This window comes from Pongo pygmaeus, chromosome 19 (genome assembly GCF_028885625.2).
Source record: "Pongo pygmaeus isolate AG05252 chromosome 19, NHGRI_mPonPyg2-v2.0_pri, whole genome shotgun sequence".
In the NCBI taxonomy this organism is placed as follows: domain Eukaryota; kingdom Metazoa; phylum Chordata; class Mammalia; order Primates; family Hominidae; genus Pongo; species Pongo pygmaeus.
This window is the reverse complement of record NC_072392.2, coordinates 61,707,104-61,734,475: the sequence shown is the minus strand read 5'-3', so window position 1 is coordinate 61,734,475 and position 27,372 is coordinate 61,707,104. Positions and strand designations below refer to the sequence as shown.

At 45.3% G+C, this 27,372-nt stretch overlaps 1 protein-coding gene across 2 annotated transcripts in view; it reads left to right on the top strand.

Annotated features, from left to right (window-relative positions):
* The first annotated feature begins 3,704 nt into the window (after positions 1-3,704).
* Positions 3,705-27,372, top strand: part of SCPEP1 (serine carboxypeptidase 1) — a 29,177-nt gene continuing 5,509 nt past the window's right edge. Inside the window, exons 1-11 of one of the 2 annotated variants that reach the window (XM_054460184.2) lie at positions 3,705-3,888; positions 6,756-6,904; positions 11,725-11,814; positions 14,034-14,189; positions 14,556-14,630; positions 17,357-17,429; positions 21,248-21,285; positions 21,774-21,902; positions 23,216-23,309; positions 24,647-24,760; positions 27,118-27,255. In XM_054460184.2, the coding sequence (XP_054316159.1) occupies positions 3,813-3,888; positions 6,756-6,904; positions 11,725-11,814; positions 14,034-14,189; positions 14,556-14,630; positions 17,357-17,429; positions 21,248-21,285; positions 21,774-21,902; positions 23,216-23,309; positions 24,647-24,760; positions 27,118-27,255 (1,132 nt within the window). In that variant the 5' untranslated portion in view covers positions 3,705-3,812. The remainder of the gene's footprint in view (positions 3,889-6,755; positions 6,905-11,724; positions 11,815-14,033; positions 14,190-14,555; positions 14,631-17,356; positions 17,430-21,247; positions 21,286-21,773; positions 21,903-23,215; positions 23,310-24,646; positions 24,761-27,117; positions 27,256-27,372) is intronic. The other variant, XM_054460185.2, reaches the window with a different exon arrangement.

Genomic DNA, 27,372 nt, shown 5'->3' with positions numbered 1-27,372 from the left:
TATAGCCATATTTTATATATTTTTATATATATATATATATATATATATATATTTTTTTTTTTTTGAGACAGAGTCTCACTCTGTCACCCAGGCTGGAGTGCAGTGGCACCATCTCGGCTCACTGCAACCTCTGCCTCCCGGGTTTAAGCAATTCTCCTGCCTTAGCCTCCCGAGTAGCTGGGAATACAGGCACACGCCACCACACCCGGCTAATTTAGTTTCACCATGTTGCCCAGGCTGGTCTGGAACTCCTGAGCTGAGGCAATCCACCCTCCTTGGCCTCCCAAAGTGCTGGGATTACAGGCGTGAGCCACTGCGCCTGGCCCAGTCCTATTAGAGTTTTTAGCTGCCTCAAGAGGACAGGTTTACATTGTAGAAATGCAATCCACTTCAAATTGAACCACAAGCATAACTTTTAAAAAATGTTCTGTAGCTGATAGCCTTTGCATAAATTGTATCAGTGAGAACATTATGTCAGTGGGAGAGATCTGATCTCACCAACTGGCATCTTGCCTTTAGCCTTCAAGCTGCCTTTAATTATTCCTGGACTTCTGGGCCAAGCTAACTTTGGGAGGCATTTAGGTTATAGGTTAAATGATAATGGCCCTTCCCCAAACTTTACGCTAAATGACCACCAGGCTAAGAAAATAGAGGAGGCTGAATTCTGCTAAGGATTGCCAGCCATTATTCCTGAGGTCACAAAATATGCAACTTCTCCAATTACTCCTGCAGACACTATCACTATTGTAGAACCTAAGATTGGCCTTTTGAGATATCTTTTCAGGTTTTTTTGCATGTCTGACACCTGGTTCCACCTGGACCTACCAACTGCTCCTGCGGCCCCACCTGGAAGCAAATCAGTGCAACACGACAGCTTCAACTCCCTGTGATTTCATCTCCAACCCAACCAGTCAGCAGCAAGCACCCATTGCCTAGCCACCCCTGCTCCTACCCCTTAACTATCTTTGAAACTACTCCTCAGAGACTGATTTGACTAATTATAAAACTCCAGTCTTCCTTTCAGCCAGCTCTGCACAAATTAAACTGTTTCCCCATTGCATTTCCCCTGCCTTCATAAATTGGCTGGCTCTATCTGGGCAGCAGGCAAAAAGAACCCATTGGGGGATTACATAGCCACTCCTCATCGGAGAAATTTCTACTGGCTCTTCTTCCAGCCTCAACTCTCTTTGGCTAATCTTTCTTTCTATATAGCCTTCACTTCTTTTCATCTTTCTCTCTTCTTTCCTCTCCTAGGAGCAAAACAAAATTTCTCCTGGGTCGCACAGTTTGGCAATTATCTTTTGTTGCCTTGGCTGCAGCTACTATGACATCAGCTCCCAACTCCTAACTTCAATGAACCAAGGAGGTATTTTTCTTAAGCAAAGACCACTCCAACCCTGAAGATTGGAATTTCGCCACTGCTTGTAAGGATAACAAGCTTTAATCTGGTTTCTACATGTGGTTTTTGTTTATTTTGTTCCTGTGATTATAAACTGTAATGAAAGAAAATGTTACTGTAATACTTGCTTTATCATGTATTTATCCATGTATCCAAACTTCTTTCTGTCCTATCCCTCAATCCATCTTATATTCTGGATATGATTTTTTTTTAAGAGACATGGTCTCACTATATTGTCCAGGCTGGTCTCAAACTTCTAGGCTCAATCAATCATCCCACCTTGGTTTCCCAAAGAGCTGGATTACAGGCATGGGTCACTGCACCAGCATCTGGATACATTTCAAAGAAAATTGTATACATTGGTATACCTTCCCCTAAACACTTTAATATGAATATCATTAACTAGAGGTGACATTTTATTTATATTTTTTCCTTTTGAAGTCATATTAACGTATTATAAAATGCACAATTTTTTTGTGCGTGTGTGAGATGGGGTCTTACTCTGTCACCCAGGTTGGAGTGCAGTGGCACCATCTCGGCTCACTGCAACCTCCACCTCCTGGGTTCAAGCGATTCTCATGCCTCAGCCTCCCGAGTAGTTAAGACCACAAGCAAGTGCCACCACGCACAGCTAAATTTTGTATTTTTATAGAAACGGGGTTTCACTATGTTGGCCAGGCTGGTCTCAAACCCCCGACCTCAAGTAATCTGCCCACCTCGATGTCCCAAAGTGCTGGGATTGCAGGTGTGAGCCACCTTGCGCCCGGGCTGTAGTGTTATTTTTGTGGCAAAAAAATTGAAACCCTAAAATTCTGACTGCATTGGAAGGGTAAGTGTATTTCAAGCCCTAGTGATACACACCAACTTGGAAGCTTCAGACAGGAAAAGTTTGCTACATAGTTATTTATTTTTAACTAAGCATGTACTTTTATGTGTCTCCCAAATGGCATGGAACATCTGCTCACTGCAGCCTGGAACTCCTGGGCTCAAGTGATCCTCCCACCTCAGCCTTCTGAGTAGCTCGGACAGCAGGCGCGTGTCACCACATCAGCTAATTTTTGTTATTTTTTGTAGAGAGGGGGTCTCAATATGTTGCCCAGGCATTATGGATTTTATGCATTCGGGACCATCCCATGCTTAAAGCATGACAGAACCCAGCGGCATATTTTTCTCTGCCACAGCTTTCAGCACAGGGGCACCTCACAGGCAGGGCAGGGTCAAGGCTCTCTCCAGACAATGGCTGCAGAGTAAAAAGCACTTCCATTTATGGGGGTCAAGGGCGAGGGGAGGGAGAAAGGAGCAGGAAAAGAGAAGTGGCCACATGTACTTTGTTTTGTTTTTTGCTTTTTGTTACATGTACTTTTGAAACAGTATTTAGAAGTAGCCTCTCCTACAGCCCCTGCTGTAGCTTGTCTCCTAGCTGTGAGGTGAGTTATTCAGTACCCTATAACGTAAAAATGACCTTCAGACAGACAGAAAGACACACAGACAGACAGACACACACACACACACACACACACAGAGGAAAACATCTCTGTCATCCACTTTTTCTTCCTTTCCCGTCCCCAAACCCTCGATTCTCTCTTTAAAATGACTGCTGTGAAGATAACGTAACAGAGTAATACTAATGACAAATTATCAAAAAAGAAAAAAAAGAAATAAAAATCTTTATTAGTGTTTTAAAAATGACGTAAAAGACTATGGGAAAAATGCCAACAATAGTTATGTATAACTTTTTTGTTCATATTTCCAAAACGTTTATAACATACATAATTTTAACAGAAAAATAATTTAAAAAATACATATCTGAAAATGAAACCCCGCTGTTTGCAATGACCAGCTGGCTTAATCTGACTTTTCACAGATGTAGCAGTGTTGGAAAACGTCAGTTCTTTTGCTGAGGGAAGGAAGAGATGGGAGGGGTAGAAAGGGCGGTGGTTATTCCCCTTTAGTATTTCGATCCGGTCACACAACCTAAATCCAACATCTGCATCAAATGTCTCCTTTCTGAAATACTCTCCCTAAAATGACAGAGAACCTGGCCAGGCGGACAGAACGGCCCCTGCGCATTTGCAGGGGTCCTGGTGGGCTTGCCGGGCAGAGGGCGTGCGGTTCTCAGCAAGCTGCCGGGTCCGCCCAGGCCCCGCCCCCGGCCCATTCAGGCCCCGCCCCCGGCCCATTCAGGCCCCGCCCCCGGCCCATTCAGGCCCCGCCCCCGGCCCATTCAGGCCCCGCCCCCGGCCCATTCAGGCCCCGCCCCCGGCCCATTCAGGCCCCGCCCCCGGCCCATTCAGGCCCCGCCCCCGACCCGACTCGCCCGGCCCGGCCCGGCCCGGCCCCTCCCCGTCCGCCTCCGTCACGTGATGGGGCGCCGTGTCCAGCCTGTTGCTGATGCTGCCGTGCGGTACTCGTCATGGAGCTGGCACTGCGGCGCTCTCCCGTCCCGCGGTGGTTGCTGCTGTTGCCGCTGCTGCTGGGCCTGAGCGCAGGTAGGTTCAAGCAAGAGGCGCACCAGCTGCCGTGCCTCTTTTTTCTCCAGGCGTGAGAGTTTGTTACTGGGTTTGTGCTTTTGAAAACACGTCTCTTTTCCCCGGTTCTTACCTTGTGTAATTATATTGCTTTTGAATCTCACTCTTTTTTTTTTTCCTTAAAAAACTCAAAGTGCTTTTTTTTATCCTTTTCTGGCTCTGGGTGGTCTGAGTGCTTCCGTTCTCTCCTACGCCTAGATAGAAGCTGTGTGCAGAAATGTATGATTTGGGGAAACTGCTGGTCAATGAGTTTTCCCCGATTCAAAGGCCGCGATTGGCTGCTAAATGAGGATATAAGGTCTTTTTATTTTAAGCTGAAATCTGCTTTCAAAAGTACCCTTAAATCCTACCACGAATGGGACATTTCATTGAGATAAGGCCCTTTCTTCTCTTGATCAAAACAAACAAGATAACATCTTCCCCCACAGCGATCTTTTTTGGCAAAAAACAGATTTGTGTTTAATAGGATGACTTGCAAATTGATTTTCACTCTTCATTCAGCAAAACTTCTCGTAGTCTGAAGCAAGAACTGAGAATTGGAACTGGCCGCAAGCTTGCCTTGTGACCTTAGGCAAGTTGTTGAACGGTTTTGTTTTCCTTTTCTAAAATGGGGATCATCTGGCCCTTTGGTGAGTGTCTGGGAGATTTTGTAAAATAAGTAGCTTTGCCAATTTTACCACTAGTCACTGCCAGGCAAGGGAGAAGTGCCTGGGGTTAGGTCAAAAGGGACCTGCGCCTTATCTGTCATTCTCAAGGGGAGCCCAGCCTTATCTGTTATTGTCAAGGACAATATAATCCTGTGTTACTTGTATATAGAACCTTATAGCTAAGTCTGTAATGTTTTAGTCATCTGTTTTGCTCCTCAGGACACTTTCTGGTTTTCTTAATCTCCATTGTTGTTTTGTTTTGAGTCAGGGTCTCACTATGTTGCCCAGGCTGGTCTGGAACTGCCTGACTCAAGTGATCTTCTTACTTCAGCATCCCAAGTAGCCGGGACTGCAGACACAGGCCACCACCCTGGCTCTTTCTTATTTACAAGACGTTGTCTCATTGTCTTCCTCTCTACGTCTGTCTCTTTGGCTGTTGGGACCAGTGTTCTTTTACTGACCAATGGGGCTTGAAATTTGAGAAGGGAGGGAGTAGAAGGCAGAAAACTCCAGTCACCGAGGGGATCCCTCCCATCATCTTTTAACATCAGCCCCCCTACTTTTTTTTTCCCAGAGTGGTTTTTGAGGGAAAAAAAAAAAAGATACTATAACTTGGAAATTGTTACGTTAGCAAAAAGTGACAAAGAAAATGTATTTAGCCTACTCTTTTCCAAAACATATTTTGTGGATGCTAGAAAAGTTAAGTAAGGAAAATTGGAGTTAGGGGATTATAGGATACGTATATTAAACACACATACACAGATATATATCGTTCAGTTTAAAAAAATCATCTACATGAGTTAGGAAAATTGCCCTTTTTCATATTTGTTGTAGCTCTTTCTTTGCTGTTTGCCTTTTTATTTTTGATGTACAGAAATTTTGTTGTATAGAAATATAACAAGGTTCTGAAATATAACAAGGTTCTGTTCTCACCTCCGTCATTATTTCTTTTGTACAGTCTCTGGGGTTTGCTTAGATTCTTTCCTCATCCAGACATCAGAAATATATTTAACTATATTTTTGTATTATTTTTAATGTTTAAAGTTTAAAATTTAATTACTTGATCCTCATGGAACTTATTTTGTTTATAGTGTTGAGAGGACCTAAATTTCTCTTTTTTTCTCCAAAAAAGGTAATTGTTGCTCCATTACTGTATATTGAATATTCTCAGCCCCACTAATTTGTGATGCCTCTTTACTCATGTTTTTTGTTTGGTTGGTTGGTTGGTTTTGTGTTTTTTTGAGATAGGGTCTCCCTCTGTCACCTAGTGTCTGGAGCGCACTGGTATGATCACAGCTCACTGCAGCCTCAACCTACTGGGCTCAAGCGATTCTCCTACCTCTGTCTCCCGAGTAGCTGGGGCCACAGGCGTATGCCACAATGCCCAGCTAATTTTTGCATTTTTTGTAGAGATGGGGTGTTGCTATGTTGCTTAGACTGGTTTCGAACTCCTATGCACAAACTATCAGCCTGTCTTGGCCTTCCAAAGTGTTGGGATTACAAGAGTGAGCCACCAAGCCTGGCGTCTTATTCATGTATTAAATATGATATAAAAACCAGTATATTGTATTCTGAGATTTTTACTTTTTTACTCAAAATATAAATCTCTCTTGTTTTTACAGAATTATAAAAGTATTTCCTGTAATCCCAGCACTTTGGTAGGCCTAGGCGGGCAGATAACTTGAGGTCAGGAGTGCAAGACCAGCCTGACCAATGTGGAGAAACCCCATCTCTACTAGAAATACAAAATTAGCCAGGCGTGGTGGTGCATGCCTGTAATCCCAGCTACTCGGAAGGCTGAGGCAGGAGAATCGCTTGAACCTGGAAGGCGGAGGTTACGGTGAGCTGAGATTGCACCATTGCATTCCAGCCTGGGCAACAAGAGCGAGACTCCATCTCAAAAAAAAAAAAAGTGTTTCATATTTATTGTTAAAAATCCAAACATTACAGAAAGGTGTAGAGGAAAAAGTGAAAGCCCCTGGCCTCCTATGCCGCTATTAAGTTTGGTTTCTTTTTTCATAGCTGAGGTTTTTTCCTTATTCCTGCAATGTATTGGGGTGGATAAATTTCCAAACTATAAAACAAATCCTCTCTAGCCTAGCATGGCTGTCTCTACCAGGCTTGGAATTTACCTGTACATTAGGCACTCTTCTGGAAAGTGAAATTGAGCTTCTGTTTCAGGAGCTGTCATTGACTGGCCCACAGAGGAAGGCAAGGAAGTATGGGATTATGTGACCGTCCGCAAGGATGCCTACATGTTCTGGTGGCTCTATTATGCCACCAACTCCTGCAAGAACTTCTCAGAACTGCCCCTGGTCATGTGGCTTCAGGTAAAGTAGCTTCCCAGCCTGGCCTGAGGTCGAGGCCAAGTCTCCCCTATGTGGCTCTTTGCTTGCTTTTTGGGCTCATGTCTCAGCAGTGAAGGGCCGATTTGGTCCAGGAGTGTGGCCTGGGGGTTCGGCGTGCTTCTGAGTTAGGCTGAGGCAATGGTATAGCCAAGGAGGCTAAATCAGAGGATGAGGGGGTTCTAGCCTTTTGCCAGAGTCTTTTTATATTTCCAGACGGTTGCAAGAAGGCTCACTGAAAACTCCTGATGATACATTTGATTACACCGTGATAGAAAGTGTTTTGAGGCTGGGCACAGTGGCTCATGCCTGTAATCCCAGCACTTTGGGAGGCCGAGGCGGGTGGATCATTTGAGGCCAGGAGTTCAAGACCAGGCTGGCTGACATAGTGAAATGCTGTCTCTACTAAAAATACTTAATACAAAAATTATCCAGGCGTCGTAGCACATACCTATAATCCCAGCTACTCAGGTGGTTGAGGCATGAGAATTGCCTGGACCCGGGAGGTGGAGGTAGCAGTGAGCTGAGATCATGCCACTGGGCTCCAGCCTGGGCAACAGAGCAAGACCCTATCTCAAAAAAAAAAAAAAAGAAAGAAAAGAAAAGAGAGTGTTATGGAAGATTCCAAAGCAAAGACCTGAGGTAGCCTGACCCTCCCTTCCTCTCCCCACAATCCTTTCCTGAACCCTAACTTCTTACCCCCAGAAAAGCTGATCTTTTGAAGGGACTGCTACCAGCCTTCTGCACCTTCGTGTGACTGTTGCGCCCTTCCCCTTTCCCTGAGTGTGTTTGCATTTTAACCTTGAGCTCTGCTTGTAGGATGGAAGGCAGGGAGCTGGTTGAAAGATTTGTAGGGACAGGCAGAGGCTCTTTTCTGGCATTTCTGAAATATCTGTCCATAGATGGCCCACCCCCACCTGGAAGACCACTCACCAGGGAGGAATTAAGGAACATGGTCTTGCCTCTGGAAAATGTGGGCATGGCCCAGCTGGAACCCTGGGCCCCTCATCAGTAAATAGGGACCCTGGTGCTCACCTCCATAGGATGCTACTGGGACGTCTTCCAACAATGCTGGTATTTATAAGCAGCCTCCCACCACCTGGGTTTTGCCTCCCAGGATGGTCGATGCAGACTTTCTGGTGAGATAGAGTGAAAATGAGCAGTTTTCAGGGAGGGGCCTTTCTCTTTTGGAATTATCACTTGTGCCACCTCTGAGGGCTAGAGCTGTGGCTCAGCCCCAGGTGCGGATATGATAATGATGCAGAAAAAGAACCCTTGTGTGTCAGCCCTGGGAGCCCTGTTCACCTCCGGTGGCTGGAGACAAAGGTGCGGCACAATTGGCAGGGAGAGCCAGGCCATGGACAAGCTCAGGCCTGCCGTCAGGGGCCCCGGGTTTTCAGTGCCTACCTGCCACTTAGAGCCATGGCAAGATACTTCCTTCTCTGGGCCTTGGCTGTCTAATCTGGGAGATTTTGGTGGTTTTCAAACTTTTTGTTCATCAGCAGAACTTTTCTTTTTTTTTAACCTCCAAATGAAAGCTTAAAAAGGGGAGACAAAGCAGACAAAAGCACAAGTGCTGAGGCTGAGGCTTCTCCTTTGTCCCAGGGATACATTTTGGGCTGTTAGGAAAACAGTTTGAAACAAACACTGAATTTCAGAAGTTACAAGCTGTCCTTTTTGTTGACAGCAGAGTGAGATTGTTAAATTAGTTGTTAACATTTTAAAATTAGGACATTTGCTTCCTCTTTCCAAAAATCACGAGATATAGCAGTTTGGGGGCCTGAACTCACTGTCCCCAAAGCTGCGTGGTGGTGGCCCCTTTTCCTAGAGGGTGGGAGCTGCTGGAGGAAGGGGCCCCTCTGCCGCCCTCTGATATGCTCTGCTCCACAGCCTCTGCCGGGCTCCTGGAGGCCATTGGGTTTGTGACCTTTGGTTGGGTTAACCCTTTGAGCTGAGATGCTATTTTTTTTTTTTTTTTTTTTTTTGAGACGGAGTCTTGCTCTGTCAGCCAGGCTGGAGTGCAGTGGCATGATCTCGGCTCACTGCAACCTCCGCCTCCTGGGCTCAAGCAATTCTCCTGCCTCAGCCGCCCGAGTAGCTGGGATTACTGGCATGTGCCACCACGCCCGGCTAAGTTTTTTTTTTTGTATTTTTAGTAGAGACAGGGTTTCACCATGTTGGCCAGGCTGGTCTCAAACTCCCGACCTCAGGTAATCTGCCCACCTCGGCCCCTCAAAGTGCTGGGATTACAGGCGTGAGCCACTGCGCCTGACGAGCTGAGATGCTATTTGAAGTTTATCAACTGAAGAGAATAAATTGCTCTTCAATTACCCAGAGGCCCAAAAGAGAAGAAAAAAGATTATGCTTACAGAAGAAATAACTAATTTAGATGAAAAGGAGATCTATTTTAGCAGCCTACTGAGGACGTGTGTGCTGACTTCTCTGGGGGGAGTCTTTGAGAATCGAAGTCATGTCTTCTGAGTGGGTTAGCAAACTATGTTAGGGACACTTTCAAGTCTTCGAAGCCTTTCACTTGGTCCACTGACACACTGACTGTGTCTCAGAGTTTCTGGATAGCCCTGGGCCACGCTAGCACCCTATCCCAAAGTTCTAGACAAAAAAGAGGTTTTACAACGGGATATATTCATGTAGAACAGAGGCTTCCTCCAGCCAGCATCTCATTGCCTTTTGAGGAGAGGGGGCTGAGGAGAGAGGAGAGGGAGGGCTTACCAGAAGCAGAGGAGAACTGAGATTTCTCCCACAAAGACCCAACCCCTAGGATTTCCAGCTTTTCTCCTTTTGCTTTGATCCTACGTCATCCTAATAAGTCCATGAGGAAAAAGGAACCCAGCTTTCATTGGAGGGTAGATCCCTGGCTTTAATTTATTGCATATTGCATTATAAATATTTTTCAATGTTGCCACATCGTTTTTCATAGTTCATGATTCTAAGTGGCAGTGTAGCATTCCATGCTGTAGTTGTGCTATGGTTGCCTAACCTGTTCCCCTACTGGGGGACATTTGAGTTGCACCCTTACTTCTGTTATTTTTAATAGGACTGCAGTTAACATCTTCATCTGGTTTGTGAACTTTTTACTGCTTAGGAAATCTTAAGATACAAAGGGCATGTGATCAGGGGGATGTATAGCCTTCCAATTTTATCAGAGTTAGGTTGGTCCAGGTTCAAAACATTAGTGTTATAAAGTCTTTCCCTTTTGGGGCCCTCTTGCTGTTGCTAGTTGCCCTTTAGCCCTGACTCTATCTTGTCTTTTTTTTTTTTTCTTTAGATTTCCCTACACAAATTGCCCTGGCTTCTGTTTTGCCCAAGGTATTCCCTTTCATCTTTTTTTTTCTTTTTCTTTTTTGAGATGAGGTCTCACTCTGTCACCCAGGCTGGAGTGCAGTGGCGCAGTCTCGGCTCACTGCAACCTCCACTTTTTGGGCTCAAGTGATTCTTGTGCCTCAGCCCCCTGAGTAGCTGGGACTACAGGCGCACGCCACCACACCCAGCTAATTTTCTGTTCTTAGTAGACACAAGGTTTCACCGTGTTGGCCAGGCAGGACTCGAACTCCTCTCGAACTCCTGACTTCAAGTGATCTGCCTGCCTCGGCTTCCCAAAGTGCTGGGATTACAGGCGTGAGCCACCGTGCCCGGTCCCCATTTCGTCTTTTCATATCTCCCTTTCCTACCCATCCTGCTAGTGCACAGAGAGGCCATATCCTTTTATTCTAGGTCCTCAGCCCTTTCCCTCGCCTCAGCTGACAGGGCCCTCCTCATAGACTCCCCACCTCAATTGGCCCCTGGATTTGTCCAGAAAAAGCACTGACCATCTTTTCCCCTGACCACCTCCCAAAGGGCCTCCTCTTGGCTCAATTAGAAAGCCCACCCAACCTGTCCTATTTGCCTCTTAGTTTCTTTTCTCTCTGAAGCCCTCAGAGCCCATAGAACTGCCCCCAACCCTGAGCTGCGGTTCAGAATCCTGCCTTTCCTCTCCCATGGATGCTCACAGTATCAAACTCTCCCTGCCCTGAGAGTTTAGAATCCGCTGCATTATATCCACAGAATCTGCTTGATCAAACTGCTTCTAAGTCTGGGTCCCTTATCAATCCACAGGGACTCTGAAGAGTCTCCCATCTCCTGGGGAGGGGGTGATGGAGGAAGAGTCAGAAGGCCCAGTGTCTAGTCCTGTTAGAGCTCCTTCAGGTCAGCAAGGCCTACGGCAGGCCAAGGCTCCAGCTCAGAAAATCAGGAGGCAGCTGGGTGTGATGGCTCACACCTGTAATCCCAGCACTTTGGGAGGTTGAGGCGGGAGGATTGCTTGAGCCCAGGAGTTCGAGACCAGCCTGGGCAACATGGGGAAACCTCACCTCTACAAAAAATACAAAAATTAGCCAGGCTGGGCATGGTGGTGTGCGCCTATGGTTCCAGCTACTTGAGGGGGCTGAGATGGGAGGATCACTTGAACCCCAGAGGTAGAAGCTGTGGTGAGCCGAGATTGCACCACTGCACTCCAACCTGGGTGACAAAGTTAGACCCTGTCTGAAAAGAAAAGAAAAAATCAGGAGTTAGGAACATTCCATTGAGGACCTCTTAGCTCAGCTCTGCTCCTTTCAAAGAGAAAAACCTCAGCAGTTACTAGGGGAGCTTTGCTACTGTGGAAGTCCCTGGTTCACTGGAGAAACTGTCTTTTGTGCAAATTGACCCAGCCATCACTAACTCATAAACCGTCTATAGCAAATGTGGTCATTCATTGTAAAGACTAAGATTTGACTAAAATTTTTGTTTGTTTCTTCTCTCTTCCACAGGGCGGTCCAGGCGGTTCCAGCACTGGATTTGGAAACTTTGAGGAAATTGGGCCCCTTGACAGTGATCTCAAACCACGGAAAACCACCTGGGTACAGTGAGGACGGTCCTGAGCTAAACCTTGCCCCGTGGCCTCTCAGAGGCCCTGCTCAACTCTGGGAGGGGCCACAAATGTAGCAATCCCTCGCTGTCCTTTTCCTCTTGCTGTGAATACGGAGACCACGGGTACTTGTCCACAGGCTTCCTCTCTGGCCTAGCTTCTCTCCCATTTCTCAGGACAGCTTATCTTGCACCAGTCTGCCTCGCCTTCTCCAAGACAACCCCTCTCTCCAGCTGCCTTCAAAAACTTACTACAGCAGACACCTGGGACCCTGTGTTATGCACTCTGGCCATCTTTGCAGTCTCAGACACCACGGTTGCACCCTCTGGCCACAGCCCCCAGTCCTTTTCTCTCTCTCTCCTCTCCTCCTACTTGTATCTTGACTAACTCTTTCAATGTCTCTCTTGCTGCCCTTCTCACACCTCCCCCTCATTCTTAGTGTCTCTTCCTTCCCTCACCCCTCTGTGGTCAACTCCCATATGCTTCTCCCTTTACAGCCTTGCCAAACCCAGCCTTGGGTCACTCCCACTGTCCACCTGCTTAGCCCTGACATCCAGGCTGCCCATGGGCAGAACTACGCACCCACCCTAGGGCTGCTGCACAGCATGGGCCCCACTCAGGGCTTGTGGCTGTTCCTCTCTCTGTGTTTCGGCTCTCCCGGCTGCACCTATTGCTATGAATGTTCTCCACTTTCCTCAGTGCTCCTCCTCCAGCCTCCCTCTCGCATTAGGAGCTAAGCTTTCTGGTTTTTTTTTTTTTTTTTTGAAACGGAGTCTCCCTCCGTCACCAAGGCTAGAGTGCAGTGGTGCGATCTCAGCTCACTGCAACCTCTGCCGCCTGGGTTCAAGCGATTCTCCTGCCTCAGCCTCCTGAGTAGCTGGGATTACAGGCATGTGCCACCACGCCCAGCTAATTTTTGTATTTTTAGGAGAGACGGGGTTTCACCATGCTGGTCAGGCTGGTCTTAAACTCCTGACCTCGTGATCTACCTGCCTCAGCCTCCCAAACTGCTGGGATTACAGGTGTGAGCCACTGTGCCCGGCCACTTTCTGGTCTTTGTTTTTTTTTGTTTTTGTTTTTGAGACAGAGTCTTGCTCTTTTGCCCAGGCCAGAGTGCAGTGGCGCTATCTCGGCTCACTGCAAGCTCCGCCTCCCGGGTTCACACCATTCTCCTGCCTCAGCCTCCCGAGTAGCTGGGACTACAGGCGCCCGCCACTGCGCCTGGCTAATTTTTTGTATTTTTAGTAGAGACGGGGTTTCACCGTGTTAGCCAGGATGGTCTCGATCTCCTGACCTCGTGATCCTCCCGCCTCAGCCTCCCAAAGTGCTGGGATTACAGGCGCGAGCTACCGCGCCCGGCCTCTGGTCTTTCTTAAGTGCTTCCTACTCTTGCCTCAGGGTCTTTGTACGTGCTGTCCTCCTGGCCTGGGCCTTTCCTGTGCTTGGTTCCAACAGAAGTCTCACTTCCAGGAGTGGTTGTAGAGTCATCCCCTACCTCCACCCCCCACCCCAACTTGTCCCCAAGCCTCCTAGAACTAAAAGGGCCATATGAGTGAGGACCATGGTCCCAGTCCTGATGCTGCCACTGCCTGTCCAATTTTGTGACCTTAGGCACATTCTGGGCTCTTTCTGGGCTTTAATTTCCTCATCAGCAAGGGACATGGCTGGACTGTGTCATTATTCAGGATCTTTTATATGTAAATTTTATAACTCTCAACCTCTTTGGAAAAGGTATTAGAATAAATTATGTTCTTGCAGTGTACAGAGAAGCCAGGCCAATGTGGAAATTGGATGCATTTCCAAGAAAACTGATGTGTCCAGACTTTGAGTGTCCTCTGGCTTCTTCGAGTTAGTGCATAGACTGTCTCTGCATGCTTCTTTCTGTGCTAGTTTATTACATTTAGTACATTGTATTGTGTGAAAAGCAACAGCCCAGATTATTTGATCCCCGTGTGTGTTAATCTTTCCTTCCTGCCTCTCCCTTTTTTTTTTGTGGTGGGGGGGCGGCGGGGGTGGTTGGCCATTCTTTGTTTTTTTTTTTTTTCTATGTTCCTGTCCCTTATTTTTAAAAATCTCTTTTAGCAACAGGGATATCATCACCACGCTGGTAACCTCACGTGTTGGTTTTGCTGAGCTAGTAGAAAATGATCCAAAGATGATTGGTGACCAAATGTCTGATTGCAACATTTCGTTTTCCTCTGTGGTACATAGCTCCAGGCTGCCAGTCTCCTATTTGTGGATAATCCCGTGGGCACTGGGTTCAGTTATGTGAATGGTAGTGGTGCCTATGCCAAGGACCTGGCTATGGTGGCTTCAGACATGATGGTTCTCCTGAAGACCTTCTTCAGTTGCCACAAAGAATTCCAGGTAAGCAAAGACTCAGGAACAGCTAAGTAAAGGGCTGGCAATAGCAACTCTACATCCATCAGCATAAATCTGAACTGCCTCCAGAGTTTAATGCCTAGCTGATTTCAGAGAAAACTTTTTTATTCCCAAGATTGGGTTGTGGACTTTTGTTTCTGTCATCTCTAAAGTTAATATTTAACTTGAAAGAATGACCTTGGAGTGAGCATTCTAATCAGACGTATTAATCAGATACGGAGTGGTGGGGGAGGAAGACAAAGCAGATTTGTTTTTTCTGGCCATTACATGCAATAGAAATTTGAAATTAATTTGTGTGACTCAAAAAGCAATCAAGGTAGTTAATTCTGTGTAAATTCCTTTTCTTGCTAGACAGTTCCATTCTACATTTTCTCAGAGTCCTATGGAGGAAAAATGGCAGCTGGCATTGGTCTAGAGCTTTATAAGGTAATGGAAAATAACTTTGTTGTTATGGTTTTGGACAGAAAATCAATTATGTTACTTTTATATACTCACGTGATATTAAATATACTTTGAATAGGGCCATGTACATGCAGAGTAAGATTAAATCTGTAGTAATAACCATGAAAAGTTTTTAAAAGAAGAGTGAAGATTGCCCTGCTAGATCTGGAACAAGATATAAAGCATGAGTGAGTAAAAGAATGTGGTACTAACATAGCAATAGACAAATAGATTAATTGCGACAGGATACAGAATCCAGAAACACACACACATATATATGTATGTGTATCATGTATTTGTATTTTATATAAATATATATGATCATATATAAATATAAGATAACATTTCAAATCATTGGGGCATGGATATAATGTCAATAAATGTTACGGAGACATATATCTATCACTTTGGAAAATAGAAAACTTGTATTCTTGCCTTGTATAAAATATTAATTCTGGATGGATTAAAACCTAAACATAAAAATAAAAATTAGGACAGAATGCAGTGGCCCACGCCTATAATCCCAGCACTTTGGGAAGCCCAGGCAGGAGGACCGCTTGTGACCAGGAGTGACAGACCAGCCTGGGCAACATAGCGAGACCCTGTTTCTACAAAAAAAAAAAAATAAGCTGGGCACAGTGGCTCCTGGCTGTAATCCCAGCTACCTGGGAGGATGAGGTGGGAGGATCGCTTGAGCTCAAGAAGTTGAAGCTGCAGTGAGCTGTGATTATGGCACTGCACTCCAGCCTGAGTGACAGAACAAGACTGTGTCTCAGGAAAAAAACAAAAACAAAAACAAAAACCAATGTCCTAGTAGAAAAATGGGCAAAGACAAATATGGACAAACAATTTATAGAAGAAATATAAACAGCCTTTAGACATAAGAAAAATCTTCAGCTTTTATTAGTAAGCCAAGTCCATGAGATTTGTAAATATTTAAAAGACTGGTAACACCTAGTTTTGGTAAGAAGTCAGGGAAATAAGTGCTGTCGTGCACTTTTGATGGGAATACAAATTAATTTAAATTTAAAAGGACAATTTGACAATGTCTGTCAATTTTTTAAATGTATGTGTCATTTGACCCAATAGTTTTGTCCTATGGGAGTACTTATACATACGTATATGTCAGAGAATGTTTATTATGCCATTGTTTATAATGTTTATAAACTGAAAACAGATGGTTGGCTGTCAGTAGAGGATTGCTTAAATAAGGTAGGTATATCTTTCGAAGATGAAATGCTTTGCAGCCAGCATAAAGAATGGATCCAGGCAGGCGCGGTGGCTCACGCCTGTAATCCCAGCACTTTGGGAGGCCGAGGCGGGTGGATCGCTTGAGGTCAGGAGTTGGAGAGCAGCCTCGCCAACGTGGTGAAACCCCATCTCTACTAAAAATACAAAAATTAGCTGGGCATGGTAGTGCACGCCTGTAATCCCAGCTACTAGGGAGGCTGAGGCAAGAGAACTGCTTGAACCCAGGGAGCGGAGGTTGCAGTGAGCTGAGATTGTGCCTCTAGTCTGGGTGACAGAGCAAGACTCTTTCTCAAAAAAAAAAAAGAATGGATCTCAGCAATTTGGGAGGCTGAGGTAGGAGGATTGCTTGAGATCAGGAGTTAGAGACCAGCCTGGACAACATAGTGAGACCCCTGTCTCTACAAGAAAGAAAAAAGAAAGAATACAGAGAGCTATATGTACTGAGTGTGGAAAGTTGTCCTTTGGGTATTTAGTTGTGGAAAGATATGAGATAACCTTGTTTGTAAGTCAAAAACGCTTCCATATGTGGAGATAGATTTGCATGCTGTGATGGCAAACGAAAGGGTTAGAAGGATACATGACACATTTAACTGCAGTCAGCTGGTGAGTGTGAGGGCACAAATGAGGCAAACTCAAAGACTTTCACATTTCCTTCTATCTCCTATGTTTGAATATCAGTGAGCTTAAATAAGGGTTTTTTTTTAAGATTTATTAATTAAAAAATTATAGAAACAGCATATGTACATTATAGAACATTGGAAACTATAACAAGCATAAATTAAAAATGAAAACTTCACCTTCCCACCTGATGGAGATCACTATAGTTAGCATCTGGGTATATAGCTTTCTAAATATTTTTGTGCACATTTATATAGAATTGTTTAGCTGGATGAGATCATATTATACATATTGGTTTTAGCCTGCTTTCTTCAATCAGTAGTTCTCAACTTTCTATTTCTGTAAATTTTCATCTCAAATATTCAGACTTTTTTTTTTTTTTTTTTTTTGAGACAGGATCTTGCTGTGTTGCCCAGGCTAGAGGCTGGAGTACAGTAGCATGATCATGGCTCACTCCAGCCTCTGCCTCCTGGGCTCAAGCGATCCTCCTGCCTCAGCCTCCCGAGTAATTGGGACTACAGACGAGCACCACCGTGCCTGGCTAATTTTTGTATTTTTTTGTAGAGATGGGGTTTTGCCATGCTGCCCAGGCTAGCCTCGACCTCCTGGGATCAAGTGATCCTCTGACCTCAGCATCCTGGGTATCTGGAACTATAAGGCACATACCACCATGTCCCGCTGATTTTTTAACTTTTTGTAGAGATGGGGTCTCACTACATTGCCTAGGCTGGTCTTGTATTCCTAGGCTCAAGTGATCCTCCTGCCTAAGCTTCCCAAAGTGTTGGGATTACTGGGTGAGCCACTGCGCCTGGCCTGAGGACGTTTCTTGTTTCCTCTTTCAGGCCATTCAGCGAGGGACCATCAAGTGCAACTTTGCGGGGGTTGCCTTGGGTGATTCCTGGATCTCCCCTGTTGGTAAGTATGGCATTTTCAGGCATTTTTTCACTCCCCTTTTGCCCATCCTTTCCTGGGACTTTGGGCTGTGTTGTCCAGATCAAAGAGCTAAGCAGCAGAATGTTCTGGGCCCTTAGAGAAAGTGTTTGCTACATCCAAGAAATACAGGGACAGAGTACCTACCATGGACCACTAAGGGCTGAACTGAGTTTTCTTAATTTAATTATCACAACAAAAGGATCAAATTTTACAATTGGAGGCATTCTGAAGACTCAGAGAGGTCATGAAATGTGCTCTCTGCCACATAGGATGAGTGCCCTAGTCAGGATTCAAATCCAGGTCTGTGCGGCTCAGTACAAAGGCAAATCTGTTTTGTCATCCTGTCCCCTCTACTTCCCTGATGCTGACATAAGCATTTGGGGTAAAATTCCCATCTGTTACGCATATTGATGGCAAGACAAGGTTATCGTCTGGTCTTGCAACTCAGAGGTGTGCAGTTTCGTAATTGAACATCCGTGTTGTGAGCGTAAATAAGAGTTGTTTATGTTGCAGACACCCAGGGTGTGGCTCCAGACATCTGAAACAATCATCCTGGTGGCGTTCACTCTAACACGGGGTTTCTCAGCACTATTGACATTGTGGGTCATATAGTTCTTTTTGTGGGAGGCTGTCCTGTGCATTGTAGGATATTATCAGCGGCATCCTTGGCCTCTGCTCAGGAGATGCTAGTAGCACCACTCCAGTGTGACAACCAGAAATGTCTCCCTGGGGAACAAAACCATTCCTGATTGAGAACCATTGTTCTAACCTAACAAAACGTGATTTTTCCCAGGCAAAACCAAACTATCGAGTTAGAAATCAGAAGAGAGGCTGCCTAGGGGCAAGGGAGGGAAATAAGCAGGAAACGGACATGAGGGAAATATATCTTGACTGCAGGGGGTGGTTACACGGGCATATGCATTCATCAAACTCTTCTGAAGGTACACTTGTGATTTGTGATTATGGCTCAGTTTTTTAAAAATAATCATTTATAAAAGGTAATATTTCCCCCTAAAAGATAGGGATTCGCTTGTTACAGAGCCATGTTCCCAATAACCATTATGACTTGGAATGGTTATTTCTTGCCCTCATGTTTGCCATCTGCAGGGTGGGACTGAAGTAGCATAAAACTGAGTCAGCATGAAGAGGAGGGCTGCTATTCGTTGATCTGTTTTTCCTTCCTGGATGGATCTCGTAGGACATCATAAAACTGCAGAAGCCTAGGTCAGAAGCATGAGAGTTTCTTGTCAGATCCTGCTCTTTTGTTCATGTTGACGGCAAGACAAAGTCTCCATCAGGTCTTGCAACCCAGAGGTGTGCTGTTTCATAACTGAGCATCCTCATTGGGAACACAGATAAGAGTTGTTTATGACTCAAAATTATGATGCTGGCCCTCTCACTTCCTCATGGGGTCTCCTCAGTTTCACAGTAGCACTAAGTACTTTACATGTGCTAACTTCATGTAATCCTTACAACAACTCCATGGGATGGATGCTATTGTTATCCTAATTTTGTAAATGATGAAACTGAGACTTAGAGAGGTTAAGCAACTTTCTTAGAGTCACCTAGCTAAATGGTAGAACTGGGATTCAAATCCAGGCTGCAGGTACTGGAATCCAAGCAACCTAACCATCTTGCTACACTATCTCTCCAAGATCAGTACATTTCGCTTCCTGGCTTTGCAAGTGTTATTCGTCGTGTTTGGAATCTACCTTTTTCTCCTTGCTGTGACCCACTTTACCTTACGAATCTGTTTGTCTGGATCATAATCCATCCTTCCAGGTCCACTTTAAGTATTGCCCCTCTATCCCAGAAACATTGGTTTTTGAGGGAGAAGTATTGTTAATTTCCATGAACAATTGTTAATTGCTTGCTAGGTAGTAGATACTGTTCTAGGTGCTAGGCAAAGATACACAGATATGCTCCTGATCTTCAAGAAGGTCTTGATCTGCACTGTCACTAAGTCCATGTGACCATGTCAGTATGGTAACCGCTTGCCACATGTGACTATATAAATTTAATTATAATTTTTAAATACAATTTCATTTTTTCAGTGGCACTCTCCACACCCAAGTGCTCCATAGACACATGTGGCTATTAGCTAGCATTTTGGACTGCACAGATACAGAACACTTCTATTACTGTAGAAAGTTCTATTGAACAATGCAGGCCTACTTCAAAGGTTGGTAAACAAGGGCCCATGAGTCAAGTCTGCCCTGCCGCCTGCTCTGGTAAATAAGTTTTTTTTGTTTGTTTGTTTGTTTTTGTTTGTTTGTTTTGAGACGGAGTTTTGCTCTTGTTGCCCAGACTGGAGTGCAATGGCGCGATCTCGGCTCACTGCAACCTCCGCCTCCCAGGTTTAAGCGATTCTCCTGTCTCAGCCTCCTGAGTAGCTGGGATTACAGGTGCCCGCCACTACGCTTGGCTAATGTTTTTGGTATTTTTAGTGGAGATGGGGTTTCACCATGTTGGCCAGGCTGGTCTCCAACTCCTGACCTCAGGTGATCTGCCCGCCTCGGCCTCCCAAAGTGCTGGGATTATAGGCGTGAGCCACCGCACCCAGCCGGTAAAAGTTAATTTACTGTCTATTGCTGTTTGGAGGCTGTAAGAACAGAGTTGAGTAGTTGCAACCGAGATAGGCTGGCCTACAGGGCCAAAATTATTTACTATCTGTCCCTTTACAGAAAGTTTACCAGTCTCTGGCCCAGATCAAACAGGAAGTGGGATGCATTGGAGAACTGCAGCCAATCCTGTGTTTCAAGAAACTAAGAAACAAGTTTGCAGGTTAAGCCCGGGAGGTGATTAACAGCTAGGCCACGGAAGTCCTGGTGTGCTTGCATTTCTCAGAGTGTACTGTAAAAGAATACCAGTCCAGGCCAGGCGTGGTGGCTCACATCTGTAATCCCAGCACTTTGGGAGACCAAAGCGAGCAGATTGCTTGAGCCTAAAAGTTCGAGACCAGACTGGGCAACATGGACTTAGTTCCTGCAGAACTAAGACTACTTGAAACCTACTTTGAGACACTTTGCCTTAAGGAGCCATTGAATACTTTTAGGCTAAGGAGAGACATACTCAAATGTGCTTTATAAGTTGAGGTCCTTGATTCTTTGTTGGCGTGTCTTTCAATAGCACTTGTCTTACCTAGTGATACAGTATTTAATAGTTGTGAGCTTGTCTAAACCAAGGTCAACTACTATTCTCTTTGAGGACAGGCATTATGTTACTCACATTTATATCTTAAGCTTTTGCTGCCTCCAGACCCTTAGTAAATTCTCAATATGTTCGTGGGATGGGAATAAGCCAGTTGGCAATATAGCCACTTGCATTGTTGCAAACTCATTAGTCATCTTCCTTATTTAGCTCCTTGGCAGAAGCTAATATCTCCAAACTGGAGGAGCAAATAAGATGCAGAGCAGAAATGTGAGGGTGGGGAAATATTTTAAGCTGTCAAAAGGCCTAGAGGTCCACAGATAAGAGCCTCCACCTGCATACCTACAGCCTACCTGTGGGGATGCTGTCATTGGCAATGACTCACTTGCTGGACCAGGATCAGGCCAAATTAATGGGCCATTAGTTCTAAGAGTCAACAGAAAGGCCCCCACACCCTTATCCCACCTTCCAGACACTGAGACATCAGCCCGCCTCCTGCATGGGTACAGGTGAATCGAGGAGCCTTCCAATCCAAAGCCACCAGGTTTCTTGCTTCTGTCTCTTTCTTCTTTAGAGAGAACACAGTAGGCTTGTCTTTGAAAAGACAGAGGTATGACATACTTGATTTGTACATATGTGGTTTCCTTTAGATTCGGTGCTCTCCTGGGGACCTTACCTGTACAGCATGGTAAGTAGATACACATCTGCGCCCTCTGGGCAAACAGCCCAGCAGATCTCTTCTGGCTGTGACCCCAGGAAAAGAGATGCTGGATGAGTTTGCCTATGTGGTTGACACTACTTTTTAGGGACTAGTCATCCATATAGAGTTGGAGACCCAAAGCAAGAGCTCGCCTCAGGGACAAATTGAAAGAAAATCAGCACACATCACTTTTTTCCAGATATAAGAAACACATTTTTCCAATGCCCTAAATTTTTATTACAAAAATTTTCAAATATGCAGAAATGTTGAAAGATCACTGTGAATACCTACTTAGGTTCAGTTAACAATTTGCTGTGTTTCATCCAATAAACATGTGGCTTGTAACAATACACTTTGATATGTGAGCTCCCGTTCTCCTTCCTTCCCCTCTTTCTCCTACCCCTCCCTAACTGCAGCAATACCAGATTGATGTTCCCAAGTAAAGTGGGTCTTTTTGCTTTTGGTTTGCATTCCAGTCTCTTCTTGAAGACAAAGGTCTGGCAGAGGTGTCTAAGGTTGCAGAGCAAGTACTGAATGCCGTAAATAAGGGGCTCTACAGAGAGGCCACAGAGCTGTGGGGGAAAGCAGAAATGATCATTGAACAGGTAAAACAGGGAAACACTCAGAGGCCAGCCTGCTTGGCTTTTTCTGGTGGGTACAGGGCCCGTGGTTGGTGTTGTCAAACTTGGAGTCTATACTGAGGCTCCCCATATATCTGCAAATGATTGCATGCTAGATAATAAATCTCTTGGGTCTGAGCAGTGATGTAGTGGCTCCTTACAGAGTCAGAAAGCCACCCAGGCCTGCAAGACTTGCTTGTCCTTCACTAAATGTATGGATTCTATTAAAAAAAAAAAAAAGACTGTCTTGCAGAGATGAGTGTGTGGAGACAACACATTCCCTTATTGGGACCCTTGCCAAGCAACATTCTGACTCCAGAGAGCCAGAAGGAAAGAATGTGTAGGCTAAGGACTTGGGAGTGTAGGCCCCTCTGCAGCTCTGTTCTCCCTGTAAATTAACACCTAGGCCGTTGGTTTTTTCCCTGCAGGGCCTGATCACTGCTCATATGAGATGCTCACCACTCCAGGGAGAGTGGGCTGACACAGCTGGTTTCTGAGCCCTCAGAGCTGCATTTCTTTCTTTATTTTATTTTTTCTTTTTTTCTTTTTTCCTTTATTTATTTATTTTTGAGACACAGTCTCGCTCTGTCGCCTAGGCTGGAGTGCAATGGCACAGTCTTGGCTCACTGCATCCTCTGCCTCCTGGGCTCAAGTGATTCTCCTGCCTCAGCCTCCCAAGTAGCTGAGATAATTGGCATGCACCACCGCACCCAGCTAATTTTTATATTTTTAGTAGAGATGGGGTTTCACCGTGTTGCCCAGGCTGGTCTTGAACTCCTGACCTTAGGTGATCCACCCACCTCAGCCTCCCAAAGTGCTGGGATTACATGCGTGAGCCACCGCACCCGGCCTCTTTCTTTATTTCTTTTTTTTTTGAGACCAAGTCTGGCTCTGTCACCCACACTGTAGTGCAGTGGCCCGATCTCGGCTCACTGCAACCTCTGCCTCCTGGGTTCGAGTGATTCTCATGCCTCAGCCTCCAGAGTAGTTGGGACTACAGGTGAGCACCACCACGCCTGGCTGATTTTTGTGTTTTCAGTAGAGAGGGGTTTCACCATGTTGACCAGGCTGGTCTCGAGCTCCTGGGCTCAAGTGATCCACCCACCTCAGCCTCCTGAAGTGCTGGGATTACAGGCATGAGCCACTGGGCCCAACCAAAGCTGTATTTCTTCTGATCCAAGCAAATTTACAAAATTAAACCTGTCCTTGGATAAGATGAAGAGTCATGTGTCTTTCTGTTTGGCAGCTTTGATGATAGGAAAATGAAACAAACAGCCAAATAAACTTTTATATTTCAGAACACAGATGGGGTGAACTTCTATAACATCTTAACTAAAAGCACTCCCACGTCTACAATGGAGTCGAGTCTAGAATTCACACAGAGCCACCTAGGTGAGTGAACCTTGAAGTTATTAGTCCCTGCCTCAGCCTCCATGCAAAAAGAAACCTGTTTATTTAAAAAAAAAAAAAAAAAAAACTTTATTAACATATAATTTGCATACCATAAAATTAACTCACTGTAAGTGGTTTTCAGTATATTCCCAGAGTTGTGTAGTCATCACTACAATCCAGTTTTGGAGCATTTCCGTCACCTCAGATCCCACGTGTCCGCTTGCAGACAGTTCTCATTTCCACTCCCAGCCCTAGGCAACCACTCATCTGGCTTCTGTCTCTTTAGATTTGCCTTTTCTGGACATTTTATATAAATACAATCACACAATAGTTAGTCTTTTGCACTGGCTTCTGTCACATAGCATGATGTTTTTGAAGTTTAGAAACCAGCTTCCGTACACCAAATAACAACATCAATTCAAGGCTGAATTTAGTCATCTTTCAGCCAACCAAGAAGCATATAAAGGCTGCAGGATACCCTAGGTTCCACTTCCCAGATGATTCTCTTTGGCCGTTCTGGAGAATCCCAATGGCCCCCAAGTCTATAGAATGTACAATCAATACTATTAGGTTGGTGCAAAAGTAACTGCGGTTTTTGACAGGTTTCAAGAATTATTAACTCACAACCAATGAAGCATTATTTCCCTTCCCACCCAGTTCCCTACCAACCCCGTATTTTGAATCAATTTTGACAAATCTATTTTTTCCCTTTTTTTTTTTTTAAGAGATAGGGTTTCACTCTGTTGCCCAGGCTGGAGTACCATTGAAATTTAGAAATTTTGCCATTACTTTTAATGGCAAAAACCGCAGTTACTCTTACACCAACCTAATAATAAAGCCTCTCCACTTTCAATGTGTTTCTGATTTCCTTCCTCCCGCTGGGGGTGAATCAAAGTGACGCTTTTCCTTTTCCAGCTGAATCTGAAACCCTCCCTCTTGCTGTGCAGCATCCCCAGCAGCTTGGTAAAGATGTCCTCATGGCCGGGTGCGGTGGCTCACACCTGTAATCCCAGCACTTTGGGAGGCTGAGGCGGGCGGATCATGAGGTCAAGAGATCGAGACCATCCTGGCCAACATGGTGAAACCCTGTCTCTACTAAAAATACAAAAATGAGCTGGGCATGGTGGCGGGTGCCTGTAGTTCCAGCTACTCGGGAGGCTGAGACAGGAGAATTGCTTGAACCCAGGAAGTGGAGGTTTCAGTGAGCCGAGATCACGCCACTGCACTCCAGCCTGGCGACAGAGAGAGATTCTGTCTAAAAAAAAAAAAAAAAAAAAAGATGTCCTCTTGGCCTTACTTCCAGTCCTTTGACTCACCATCTACCAGTTTGGTTTTAGTTCGTCTTTGTCAGCGCCACATGAGACACCTACAACAAGATGCCTTAAGCCAGCTCATGAATGGCCCCATCAGAAAGAAGCTCAAAATTATTCCTGAGGATCAATCCTGGGGAGGTACTTATACGACCTAATTAAGTGCCGTTTATATAGTTATGGGGAGAAAAGAGGTGCAAATTCAGAGACCTGAATTTGTAGGGTGGGTTTTGTTGTTGGTGATGATAGGTTATAGGTAAACAATATTACTGTCCACATTTTGTAGGTGAGCAAATAGATATAGAGACAGTGAATGACTTGTCAGGGCTGGATGCAGTGGCTCATGCCTATAATCCCACCACTATGGGAGACTGAGTTGAGAGGATTGCTTGAGGCCACAATTAAGCAACATAGTAAAACCCCATCTCTATAAAAAAAATAGAAAAATTAGCTGGGCATGGTGGCATGTGGCATATAGTCCTAACTACTTGGGAGGCTGAGGTGGGAGGATTGCTTGAACCCAGGAGTTTGAGGCTACAGTGAGCTATAATTGTGCCACTGCACTCCAGCCTGGGCAACAGAGAGAAACCCTGTTTCTTAAAAAGGGGAAAAAAAAGACTTGTCAAAATTGGTTCAAAATAAGGGGTTGGTAGGGAACTGAGTGGGGAGGGAAATAGTGTGTAATTGGTTGTGAGTTAATAATTGTTGAAGCCTGGTATGGGTACATCGGAGCATTGTACACTTCTCTTTTGTGTCCATTTGAAATTTTCCATAATAAAAAATTAAGATAAAAAAGCTACATCCAAGGCCACAGTTGGTTGCAGATGAGATTTCACGCCAAAGGTCCTTGTAGGATGTCAGACACGCCCAGGTGCTTGGGCAGATTTTGACCAGCTCTCTCTTGCTGACCTCCCCAGGCATCCTGATGCTGGATATGGCCGGGCGTTACTGCGTTCTGGTCTCAAGGCCATGGTGAGGAAATAATGAAATCCTTAGAGACCAGGGCCAGGTAGAAATCTTGGTTAAGTTCCTACTTTAGTCCTATAGGGAGGCCTTGAGCAAGCAGAGATCTCAGGTTTCTGAAGGGAAAACACTCCAAGCCTAAGAGGGTTTTGTTTCATGTGTGTTCAAGATACCCCAGGGATATGGGGTCAGTGGTCCTGCGGCTGCTGCTGGGAGCCTACAATTTGCTGCTGCTGGGAGCTTTCTCAGGGGACATGGGCCCTCCTCTCCCAACCTGCAGTCACCAGAGGGCTCATTCTATCCCTGGTTTTTTCATTACTCCTGAGTGCTGAGAGAATTTTAGAAATGAAGAAAAATTAGCTCAAATAAAAAGAGCTGGGTGTGGCCAGGTGTGGTGGCTCACGCCTGTAATCCCAGCATTTTGGGAGGCCGAGGTGGGCGGATCACCTGAGGTCAGGAGTTTGAGACCAGCCTGACCAACATGGAGAAACCCTGTCTCTACTAAAAATACAAAATTAGCCGGGTGGGGTGGCACATGCCTGTAATCCCAGCTACTTGGGAGGCTGAGGTGGGGGAATCGCTTGAACCTGAGAGGCAGAGATTGCGGTGAGCCAAGATTGTGCCATTGCACTCCAGCCTGGGCAATAAGAGTGAAACTCTGTCTGAAAAAAAAAAAAAAAAAGAGCTGGGCGTGGTGGTGTGCACCTGTAGTCTCAGCTACTTGGGAGGCTGAAGTGGGAGGATCGCTTAAACCTGGGAGGTAGAGGCTGCAGTGAGCTGAGATTGTGCCGCTGTACTCCAGCCTGGGTGACAGGGTGAGACTCTGTCTCAAATAAGTAAATAAATAAATAAAAATTAAATTTTTTTAAAAAAAGACTTCTTATCTCCCAAGGTAATGAAGAAGAAAATGGGATGTTGCTTGTCAGATGCCTCCTTAGCAGTGACTAGCAAATAATGGTAGCTGCCACTGTTATTGCTGTTGTTCAGTGTTACGATAATGCTGAGGGGCAGGAGCTAGCAAGAGTATTAGCTCCTCTCTTGCCTGGGGCTTGTTATTCATTTGGCTTTCCTGAGGGCCAGCTCTGAATTGGTTTAGGTTTGATCTGGTTTATTATAAGGTAGGCCTACCTGTTCAGGACTTGAAACTTGGCCCTGGTGTTACTCAAAAAAACAGGAAAACTGACATTGGCCCAAAGCACAATTTATTCCCTGAGTGTACCAGCCTAATGAGTATTTCCTGGGCCTCTCCCTCCCTGTTTCCTTGGACAGTAGCCTATTCCAGGTGTCAATTCCTCATTAAAAATGGCGCCTGCTGTCATCACAAGCTCTCAAGAGAATGGACCACATGTACTATTTATGTGTGCCTTACACCTGACCAGTCTGCACAAATTTCTGGGCTGGTTCATCCCTGTTTGTGAAGCATCTGTGCATTCAGTCGTTGTTCAGTGCTGGAGCCCAAGATGCTCTGGGCTGAAAGGTACCTCCCGTTCTGGCAGATTCCAAGCTACTCCCTCTTTCTCCTTCCCCATGTGCAGGCCAGGCTACCAACGTCTTTGTGAACATGGAGGAGGACTTCATGAAGCCAGTCATTAGCATTGTGGACGAGTTGCTGGAGGCAGGGATCAACGTGACCGTGTATAATGGACAGCTTGATCTCATCGTAGATACCATGGGTAGGAATTGACTCTGAGAGGCACATAGAGGCAGTTTTATGGGTTCAACTGGAAGGGAACTGGCCTTGGACATGTCAGTCTTGGGGCGGGTGATGTTGAAACACCAGGTGGAAGGCC